At 26.2% G+C, this 12,721-nt stretch overlaps 1 protein-coding gene across 1 annotated transcript; it reads left to right on the forward strand.

Annotated features, from left to right (window-relative positions):
- The first annotated feature begins 2,928 nt into the window (after window positions 1-2,928).
- On the forward strand, window positions 2,929-12,454 carry LOC148232000 (uncharacterized). The gene is made up of 5 exons (XM_088193170.1): window positions 2,929-3,069; window positions 10,887-10,980; window positions 11,057-11,194; window positions 11,756-11,909; window positions 11,982-12,454. The coding sequence occupies exons 2-5, from the start codon at window positions 10,900-10,902 to the stop codon at window positions 12,053-12,055; spliced, it is 447 nt and encodes a 148-aa protein (XP_088049296.1). The 5' UTR covers window positions 2,929-3,069; window positions 10,887-10,899; the 3' UTR covers window positions 12,056-12,454.
- Window positions 12,455-12,721: the final 267 nt, after the last annotated feature.

Here is a 12,721-nt window from a genome sequence, read left to right on the forward strand (position 1 = left end):
ACATTAGATTTTATTCATTGAACATTTAAATAGCATCACGTATATTCGTTAAACGTGAACAAAATTATAATTAGCTTATTTCCATTAGAATTTTGATGCAGTTTTACAGTTACAAAAAAACAGCTGCCAAACTTATTTTTTTTAAATAATTATAAACTAATATAGATAATTAAAAAAATCTTTTTTGAATTGATCTAAATATATCAAGCTTTAAAAATATTATTATTCAGTAACAATTTATCGAATTAGCATAATTTATTTTATATTTTATCATACTGTCAACTATACAGATTGTTTAATTTAAAGTCACTATAGTACTGTAAACTAATTTTAAAATAGGTATTTTGATAATATTTTCACTAATTGAATTATAACAAAATCTGATTATGATTAATTTTTGATAAAAAAAGTGCATAACATAATAATATAATATAACATAACATAATAATATAATAACATAACATAATAATATAATATAATATAATATAACATAACATAACATAATAATTTAATATCGTGTTTTTGATTTGAAATACATTTGATTCAATTGTTTTTCTTATTTAATATTTTTTTTTATTTTATTATTTCATTGTAGAAACGTTATTTTAATACATCTTTCAAGGCATTTGCTTAAAGCAATATTTTACTAACTCATTAGTACTTTGCTAGTTTTTTTAACTGTGTTTGGTAGCCAGATTGTTTTCATTTTCATTTTATATTTTTATAACGAGATTTTTTAGTACATTATTATACAAATAATACAACGTTAGCCCATAATATATCTGAATTTCAATATTTATCTAGAGCTTTATATTATATTATATTAATCATTTTATCTGATGTTATTTTAGGTTTTAATTTACCGAGCAAGTGCTTTTTTTTAGTTATACATCAAAATTAGATTATTTAAAGGCAATTAAATATATAACAATAGTATACAAATATATAATGTTAAAATTATCCTACATAAAATGCGTTTTACTTTTAATTTTAATTAATGAAATAAATCCCCGTTTTTGCTAAAAAAATATTGCAACATGTATACAACAGTAACAGCACCGTTCTTAATTCATAGTTCAATTAGAAGTAATGTTTCGAAAATATTATTTTTTTACTTTTTATGTTATAATATTTTTTAATTATAAGAATGTTTGGAAGTTTACAGATTACTTGATACTATTGCATACTTTGGAGGGGAACTATCTTATCTCTTTTAAAAAATATTATTGGAAAAAATTTACGTTAAATGCACGTATCGTTGGGAAGTGTGTAAATCAGTCCATATATATTTGGTTTCAAGGCTACAGCCATGGAATGGTTAATAAAATAGCTGATTTATGCCTTCCATTTCAATAAAACTTTTGTAATGTAGCGAAAATCAACTGTGTACGAGAATCTTTATTTTGTATCATAATTTAAAATAAATTAATAACGTATTTTTTTTAATTAACAAAACTCAAAAAAAATATGTTCAGAAGATACAGCGAGCATATTACAATTTAAGAAAGTATTTGTAAAAAGGCAGTTATATAAACCAAACTTAAAGCACTAAATATGGTATATGGAGAGAGTTTACTTGTCCCTATCTACCAGTAGATAGAAAATTCTGTCTATCATTATAGTTACAATTACTAGTATTTATCTGAAAGTTACAAAATTGGTTTTGCGCAATAATATAAGTCAAAAGCGCGAAAAAACAGCTTCCAGTAGAACTAGATTAAAAAAAGCGAAGTCATATATGAAAAAATGACCTATTAATTTTATAATATATCATTTTGCACAAAAATATGTGGAGGTTGCAACCACCTGCATAATATGTTATAATTTAGAGGTAACTCTAACGAATGTTTGAACATACTCGAAAGTGAAGATACGCTCATTATAATCCAAACAATGGAAGAGAGATTTCGTGACTAATAATTGTAATATCGCACGGACGGTCACCGAATAGCGTTAATCATTTATAAGTTTCGCTAAAAATGTTCGTTTGGAAAGAAAACGCGGTAGACGATAAATTTATCTTGCACATAATTATTCTACTCTTTAAGGTACCGATTTTCTATTTTAAAGCGCGAGCATATTTCAAAGATGTGTACAAGAAGCGATACAATTTGCTCACAGACATCATCATCTATAATTCGCCAGAGCTGTCAAGATGGATTTACAGCTACAGAAACGAGGCAGGAGATATGAGAGACATCAGCTGATCGTCCAGAGAGTATAACGAGTTCTACAGAAGTCACAGTAGACAATAATACAACTCGACACGCCAGCGAAGACTCTCCGACTTCCAAGACTTCCTGATAACTGCATCAACATTTCTCTATATATGTGACAAATAATATTTGTTGATAAAATAAACTGTTACCATACTTTCTTGCTTTTATCTGACTGCAATGACACATCAAGACCCAAAAAATATTATTTGTTTATGTTGGCACTAATAGAATCTGGGCTAGTATTGGGAAATCATCGCTTCGCTGCTTCCGATAAAGTCGACTAGTCGAAATAACCACAGAACTGGATTCTCAATACTAAAAAATATAATTTCACAAAAAAAAACAATTTTGTAATGACTTCCCAAAATCATAATTAAATTTAAGAGCACAAATTGATTTTTTTAAATTAATAAAACGTAGTCTTATTTAACATAATCAATGATAAAAATATATTCAGAACATTTTTTGTCAAAGCAAATGTGTTTTAAAACGATTTAAGTAAAAACTTATAGTAATATAAGTGTCTTTGTGGCAAGTGTAGTGTTTTTTATTATTGAAAAATTTAATTAGAACTGAAAAACTGACATACAAACATTTTAATCAAAGAATTTTGGTAAATAGTTCTTGTCTATTTGGAGTCCCACAGCAAGCTGCGTGGGCCATAAACATATTTATATCAAGCACGTTTTCGTTCTCCGGTTGCCCTACCCTGAATTGTGTGCATGTGTATGTGTGCGTACACAATTTGAGCCGTATAGTCCACTAGCTTTTGAACCTTCATCGGTGTGACTCGTCGACATTTGCAAACAGCAGTTTTTTTGATCAAACTTAACCTTGACTCAGTCAACAGGTTAGTGAGCTAACTCGTTTTGTAACATTATATTATGGATTATAGGATTATCACACCATCGTGCGTAATACTATGTAATATATATATATATATATTTATTAAATAAAATAATTATTGATTTATTTCTAAACATTTTTCAATCGGGTCAAGATATAAGATATTTCGGGAATGATTAGTCAACAAATAAAAATATACTCGCACGCCGTCCAGCGTTGCTCAAATTTAAGTTTCTCTACTACTGACTAGAATGTACAATTTTGTGTGAAGATATGATTTGATCTAAATTTTGTAATTGTGTATAAGATGCGTTGGTTCAAAACGAGCGCCTGGCTTCCTTATAAGCCTGTCTATCCCAAAACCGGTTTATGAGAAGTTTAATGGCATTTTTTGTGCGAGAGCTTAACTATACGCTTAGCTAACCTTGTTCGTGATAGATTCGGAATGGTTAAAGGTATTTCGTATGTATACATTTTTTAGATTCGATGCGTTGTTTGCTTGGATCTTCCACAGTCGCGCTTGGTAGGAAACCTTGACTTTTTTATGTATTACACATGTATTGTGGAAGCGTATATCGTTAGCTATTCTAGATACACACAAATAAAACTTCCGTGTTTAAAACTATTTATTAAAAAAAATCACGTTCAACATGCCGCAACATTAGAATTAAAACTATTGTGTAGCTAAATAAGATTTTAGAACCTTAAATATATTTAGGTATAGCGTCATCGCTCTAATGGTGTATACAGTTATCAAATTTATACACATAGTATTTTGTAATTAGATATAGCATTGGTCCCAGTGAAACAGAGATAAACATGCTTTATTTTATAACGCATTGCTTAAGAAGTTTGATAAAAAATATTTTTTCAGTAACATAATGGTTAGGTCGATTCGATATATTTATACATGTATGAATAAAGATTTATATACATTAACTGCTATATATAATATTATTTTGGCAAGCTTAATATCTGACGTTATTTTTCTTTTTGTAATAAAATACTAAAGAAATAAATTGCTTATTTTTAATAAATTATGGTTGCTTAAAATATTATACACATTGAATAAAAAACTATGGTAGGTTCTATATTATGTTTAACACATTACGGTCCGCCATTTTGGCGGGAATTGTTTTGATAAAAGGTTAAATTATAAATGTAAAAAAAAAATCTTTATTATGTTCACAAGATATTTTTGTGAGTTTGAGACTGACTGACCACAAAACTTCGCTATCACGCGTTTTCGCGTGATAGCGAAATTTTGTGGTCAGTCATCGGACCGTAATTTGTTAAGATTGTTTAATTACATATATAATATTTTTAATTAAATATGATTATTAGAATATTTTTATTTCATATTTTTTAAATGTCTAGCACAGATTTAGTCCTAGATTTATTATACATAGGGCCGGCCCGAGGGGCAGGCAGTACAGGCGATAGCAAAAAGAGTATGGTGTCAAATATAATATTAGATTACTATAATTTGAATTATATTTTTGAGTATTAATAGGGGGGGGGGGCAAATTTAGTTTTTGCCTGGGGTGCCAAATAAACTAACCAAATAAAAATTGCACATAACTAAGTAGAGTATATACTTATGTGCAATTTTTATAGTACGATTTTTGTAGTAGAAAACGTTTTTGTTGTTTTTTTCTCACTAACTTTCAAGCTTGCATGTTATATTATATAGTAAATTTTATCTTTTTAGAGCGTAAAGTGCGATTTGTGTCGTCTCATTAGTGTTTTGTTATAGTCGAATATGGACGTGATAATACTCAATATTTTCAATACTGACTAAATCGCGTATTGATTTCAAAGAATTTTGTGTTATTATTTTTCGTATACACAATAGGGAATTTTTACAACTGCTGTTGCTACTATTCAATTTTCATATTTCGAACAAGAATAAGAAAAAATTCTTGTTGGATCATTGAAAAAACGAACAGACAAATTTCATGGCGTAATTCTGTGAAAAGCCCTCATACATTCTTGCAATCTACCGATTCCCACGGTAAGTTTCTTCTTATCTGACTATTAATGTAGTTCGTAGATTGCCAAAGCGAATCGAGTAATTGATAAAATTTTAAACATTTTTTGCCATTTAATTTGTATTAAAAGCTTTCAAGTAAGCATGCATATTTTCAAACCACTGACACGGAACCACCCTTTCTTATGTAGTGGTATAAAAAATGATGCGGTTGTAATACTTTAATTTCATTTTTAACAAAAAAAAATTCAGAGCTTATTTTTTTGTTAAAAAATAAATAAAGGTCTTACATATAAATGAGAATTCTCGAATTGACATTTTTCTTGAAAAATAACATTTCATAAAATGGAAAGATTAAAAATTCAGCATTTACACAAACAGTTTGAGGGGATCCTATTTTTAAAGATATTTCAACGAATACAAAAAAGCGATGTGAGCCGGAACAGTAACCTCATCATCATTATATAACAATCCAAAGCATAAAAATACAAATTACAATCGTTATGAGATCATTTTTGCCGTATATTTCCAACAATGAAAAATGTTAGCTATTATTAACTTTAGTTGAATTTAGTAAAATTGTAATTGATTAAAAATCATATATTTATTTCTTTACTATAAAAAATAAAGTTATAATTATTAAAATAAAATTGAAAAAATCGTATCACATTAGAATTGTAAATATCTCGGTGACTGTTGATGTTTTTGTTTGGAAGTATACGTACACAAATTTCTGTCTCTACACATACAACTATTTACATTCACCAATATAACTTTTATGTCAGGATGACATCATAAAATGCGCTCAAGTTTATAACTTGTATTAACATTGCGTCATATCATTCCAATGCTTTTCAATATGATCATCGCCAAATAAGTTTTTCTATATTTCAAATTAAAATAATTAAAAAAAAATATAAATATATATATCAATATATTAGTAAATATAATTTATAAGGTTATTTTTGCGTACTATTAAGGAAACACAAAACTTTCGACTTATGTATTATATATAAAAAAAGCGAATCGTTTAAGCTATCACAGGTTAATTGTGTTGAACATCAAACCCTCTTGAAACTTTATAATATTTATAGTAGAAAAACGCGTTCTTTGTATATATTTTATACTTGCACACACCTATGCCTTATACATATTTAATATGTAAAAAATAAAGTTTTTCTAATTATTGGTTTAATTATCCCAATATATAATTCAATCAAAAAAAATGAAACTACGTTAATTATACTTACTATGTCATTTGCAAAATTAGGGAATTGAAAGCCGCACCCGATTCGTAAACATTCATAAATGGAGAATATAGGTGTGGTTGGTTTCAGACGTTTCATTAGAGGTTTGACCTCGATACTCTATTTTTTTTATATCGATTTATATTATTTTACAGCTTTAATTATTTATTTGATAAAAATATTATTTATATTACATTATATTACATAAGCACTCTCCCGTCTATAAATGTTAGCGATTCGCTTCAAACTTTTTTATTAAACATGTTGGTATATCATGTATCGTTTGTGTATTTATAGAAACGTGACATGTAAAAACTTCATATAAATGAATGTATAACTAAAGTGATCATACGTCCTGTTTTTAGCAAAACCATTCCGTTTTTCGTTCTCGCTCGAATAATTATGCTTCTAAATTAATCATTAATCATAATTCATTTTCATTGTCATTTTTGAACTAAAATGTATATGTCAGACAATGAAAACTGAGGCAATTACTTCAAATGCATTAGCCCGTACAGTGACTATTAAATAAAAGTAATTCTAAATGCATTTATATTGTAACATTTAACATAAAAAGCCATATTAAAGAACTTAATTATAATGTGCTTCCAGATAATAATTTATCAGCGAAAGACTCATTGATAGCCATGGGTGTAATAAAGTAGATAATACATATTTTTATATTAAACTATCTAGCTGTTATTTTTCCAGTATTTTATATAAACATTAATAATTGTATAAATGATTAGTAAATTTACATATTCGCCGAAACGTAACACCCTCTTCTCTTCCTGTTCCCATTGTTATTTTAATTTGTAACTTCCTATGACGCTACCCAAATAATTTTAACTGTGAAAATGTACACCAAGCTCTTTTTAACAATACATATTATGTAAATACATATGTAGTAATATTGTTAAGGACCGGGAGGAGGAATCGTTGAATGAGTAGACTTTTGTATTAACTTTAACTGTCACTTTCTCTCTCTCTCTCCGAGTTTAAGGTCAAGTGCTATCTCTTTATTTTCTTCCTATATTTATACACATCCAACCTGTGACACATTTCATAAGGTAACAAATGTAGCACTGTTTTCGATATCAAGTACACCATCGATCAAACGAATGATGTAAAAATCAATCCCTTGTTTTCTCTAATTACTTCCCTATAACTCGATTCTTGCGATTAACAAAACAATTGCGTCTCAATCATATTGAATTATATAATATTTGGAATACATATATTATAAATCAGAGTATATAACATAATATCTTACTGATATGTGTATCCATGTTCATTAGATTCATTAAATATATTTAATGACTCATTGCGGTTTATTATGTTATTGCATATTTTTCACAAAAAATCTATATGCTCTTGAATATATACATATATGTATACTGTACGTGTGTACGTATTTGATAAAATTTTTAATTACAACATGTGCCACCAGAACAGTAAAATAGCTTCTTAAATTTATCCTTGAGTTTTTATATCCAATTAGAAGATCAGACGCGTTAATTGACACAATCGTTAAAATTGTGTCATTACATGCTGTAATTTCTTAGAGCAGCCAAAATATAGTACTTGTGCAAACTATATATGTATATTACACGGCAATTCATAATTAAAAATTGTTTATAAATAATTCGAAATTGAACTGTAAAATATTAAAGTGATGTTAAAAATCAATATTCCGTATATGGCATAGGGGAAAACCACTACATTAAAATTCACTCTTTAATAAGCTTACTGTGAAACTTTTACTGTTATGCAGGTGAAGATAAAGATAAAATATTTTATAAACAGTAAAGCATTCATTACAAAAGTACTAATTTAGTACTTTTTTAATATGTATTATATCCATTCTTACAAATGTGATGTTTGCCATTCTGTATACATAGCTGTTACCGAATAGTTTCAGCTATGATAGCACCGCTTCTATTTTTGGATGCTTGAATTAGGGACGATGAACTGTTGTAAAAGAATTTTAATATTTTCTTTTAAAATGGTACAATATGGTCAGCCATATGGTATGGAAATCTGCGAAAATTTAAGACGGATATTATATTTAGAAGTGATCTAATGTTTTGAGCTAAATCATTAGTGTTACTTATTATGTAATTTTTATTTATATATTTTCATTATGGACATAATAAAATAAAAGTCCTACATGTAGAAAACTGACAATGGGTTTATAAAATAAATATAAATTAACTGAAAAATTTCTATATACATATGTACATTTCTATATATTACTCGTTTGTTCATGATTAGTTTTTGTTTTCGCAAATTTCAATTTTTTATTTTTCGAGAATTTCAAATGTTTCTCGAGAGTTAACATAAAATATTTTTAGTTCAAAATTAAAATAAACGAATATTTTTAAACGTATTATAACCGCTGAAGTATTGGTTCAAAAGCACTAAATTTATAAGTGAAGTCAGAGCAGGTAGTGAGAAAAGAGACAGGGCGTAACAATTTTTTTGCCAATATAAGTTTTATGACCGATTCTAGGAAATACGATTAGCAAAAATGCAAGAATCAATGATTGTATTATTAATTAATAGGCAAGAATTCGTTTGCTGTCAAAAAAAAGCGTCAATATTATTATGAAAATTTTATATAAATCATTCAATAAAACGAGGGAAAATATCACGTGATTGAAAGTAACATTTAATTAAACATACATTAAATATTTCAGTCAGAATTAAAATAATATTCCATATAATAATTAATTGATATAGATCAATAATGTAACAATTATGTGCGTGTATGTTTTAATTAACGTTTTACTACAGTATATTTTAATTACTAACTATAATATCATTTAAATGCAAAAAAAATTACCCAAATTATGGTAATCAATAAGTAAAAAAACCATTTCCATGTACAAAGATATTGTATATACTATAATAATATTTTTTTTACAAATAACTAATTTTTTCAATAAATTTGGATCAATTTCTCATTTCTCAAGAAATTAAAAACACAAAATGACATGTAATATAGCCTTAGGATTACAAAATATATAATATCTATTTTTTGCTCAGACGAATTTGTATTATTTATTTTTTATATATCCGTTTATTTTTTCAGGAACTATTTTGAAATTTAAATTCTAAAGAAATTTGGATAAATTTTTCATTTCTTGAAAAATTGAAAACATCCGAAAATGAAAAACACTATTCATGATAGATAATTCAACTTCGAATTAATCTAATTTTTAGTACTTATGTTTTATAATAAAAAATACCGTTAAAATTCAGCAACATCATTTTCGTAATTTATTAAATTAGATAACATGTTATTATAAAATATATATAATATAAAATTATTTTTAATTTATTGGCGTGTGTTCTGGCAGAGCATATTTTTACTATAGCACTTAAATTGTATAAATTTATCTACCGTGCTTAGGTGTGCACTAATAAAATGAAATAATGTCAGAAAATAATATATTAATTTGTAATCAGATTTTTCTATAAAAAAATCTGTTTATATATTGCTAGGTATGTGAAAAACAATGACTTAAAAATATTTTGCCTTGTTATCATCCGTATTCATGCTCAAAGGGAGGATTTATTTATTGTTAACGATTTTTATTTCATTAACAATCTACTGATAGATTACATTTGGAAATTACACAGAAAAAATCACACGCGATAAAATTAAATTTAAATATAAAACATCAAATAAAAAACACAGTGTTTTGTATCAATGTAAATTTCTAATTTTATTATATAATATTTTTTAAATATTATTTTTTTATTTATCTGTTTTTTATTTAGTCAGTTTTTATCGTTAATAAAATATATTTATAGAAAAATGCTTTGGTTCTGCTTTTGATATTATACATACATATATGCACACCGAAATGATTAAATATGTTACTGAAAAAATTATATTTTCTATATGTAATTTCTTTCTCGAGCAATGTTTTCCTTGTTTCATTCTTTCTGCGTGTAATTTATTTATTATGTAATTATTGCTTTGTAATTTTATCAAGTGTATTTTTTTGTAATTTTATCCTGAAGCCATACCAATGTTAATAAGTCCATATCGGGTTTTCATTCCAACATATCATTAAGATGATGTAGCTCACAACACAAGCTGTAGCTACTTCTACATCCACAAGCCAAAACTAAGCACAGTTAAAAATTTACTTTATAATTAAAGTTTTATATTTGAGAATATGTGAAGAGATGAGTCTATGTTCTATGTGCTTATGCTTAAACCTAGAAATGAGGTTCAGGTTTTTTTTTTAAACTTTCAACCCTGAGTCCTAACTACGCAAATCAAAAAAGTTTGGAGTCATGGAAAATATATATTATTTTATACAGTTTACACTAAAATGCCCATTATTCATCGTGATAAGTGATGAGTTCCGATACATATGGCTAGTGGTCTGTTATATGCATCTCTAGACGTGTGCTATGTATTTATTAAAGAAGCTTTAATGTTTTCATCCGTTTGTTTTTTGGATAATTTACCTTGAAGATTGCCCACGTAAACTATGTGCATGTTGAATTTTGCCTAATATTAATCTACATATATAAAATATTATATATTTTTAAAATTATTTTCAGATCAACTTCAAAAATGCAAATTCCAGAGGTTAAACAATGTTGCTGTGGATGCACACTAAGAACAGGATCGTTGATCATAGCATGGATTCAACTGGTTAGTATTTTATATTTTGTATTCAATTAGTTCAAATATACATATTTACAATAATTATTATTAATATTATTTTAAGGTTTGCTCAGTACTCTCCTTCATTGGAGGTATTGCGGGATTGGCTGGACATGGAGAGAAAGGTGGATCTGGTGGAATACTCATTAGCGGAATAATTGGATTTTGTATAAGTCTTGTCCTCTTAATCGGAACTAAGAGAGTAATTATTTTTTTATTTATTTATGAGCCATTTAAAGTCACTAATACTATTTGAGCAGTATGCAATATATTTATTTTATTAAATTACTGTTTATAAATATATTGTAATATTGTACTTGGTTGAATATGATCAAATTGCGCTTGCAAAATTAGCTAAAGGCAGTAATATCAACTGAATGCATTAAGAAATGTTGATAATTTGATTTAATACTTTAGGCTTTATATATATTTTTATTTTAAGACTACGGTAATGCTTGATCATCATCTTATACATTTGTATTTAGCAAAAGGGAAACATTAAGTGGCTTCTCAAGTGTAAATATGATAATATAAACTTTTTTATGTAAATGTTGTATATGTACCTATGTATGTATTTTATACAAAGGTTAACAAAAGCAACCAAAACCAGCCAACAAATTTTTAAAGCATATTTAGTCATACAATGTATAGATAAATATAATTATTATATGCACATAATAGAAAAACCATATTAAAAATCAAAAAATCTGTTTTAGAAATAATCTCAGATATATTTTTAATAATATATTATAAATATTTTCAGAGCTTGGCTTCTTACGTAAACATTTGGGTTATAATTACAACTATCATGATGGTCCTGCAAATTATTGGATTTCTCATTGAAGGTATCTTAACAATGGTGAATATTGGATTCGGTAGTGGAATCGGAATCATAATCGGTGGTTTAATAGGCACAGGTTAGTGATAAGCTATAATTGTATATTAAACTTACACCTAATATTAATACAATATTTTTTTTATTATTTCAGCAATTATGGCTTATTTGATTGTCGTCGTGCGCAGCTTCAGAAACGAACTTAGAACTGATGCACAGCCCGCTTAAGTGTTCATTATTCTTATAAAACATTTTTATATTTTTACAAATTTCATTTAAGCAATAGGATAAAATTTAAAAATATCTACATATAGCATTAAACTTTTATTTTTATATTATTCAATTTATTAATATACCTTTTTGAAAGATTATACATTTTATATAGTAACTGATTTTGATAAGTATTTTTACCAATAATTTATTAATGCTGCTTTATATATTCTATAAATTAATATGATTATTTTTATGTAATCTGTATGCATGTATGTTTATTCAATGTTTAAATGTCTGTGTGTATTTACTAAATGTTTGCGATGTATTATTGATAATAAATTTAACTGCCATGTGTTCTTTTTATATTATAATATTTAGAGTATTTTTTTAATAAAAACACATATTATAATATTATTTATGGTGTTTATTTTTTTTTATATAATAATTGATTTAAAATTATTAAAACTAATTTAGATGTTATAATAGAATATAACAAAAAATTATGTACAGCAAAATATTTATTTTTTTGTAAAATTAAAATGATTTTTTTAATAGAACCTTTTTCTTTTTATACCAAAATTATTTAATTAAAATATTGGTATTTTTAAAGTAAAAATTATATTAATATTATTTTAGAAGTTTCTAGTTTTATAGTCATTTAATTTTTTAATCGAAATTTAT

Source organism: Plectrocnemia conspersa, unplaced genomic scaffold (assembly GCF_051122295.1).
Source record: "Plectrocnemia conspersa isolate PC_06_02 unplaced genomic scaffold, ASM5112229v1 ptg000009l, whole genome shotgun sequence".
Lineage (NCBI taxonomy): Eukaryota > Metazoa > Arthropoda > Insecta > Trichoptera > Polycentropodidae > Plectrocnemia > Plectrocnemia conspersa.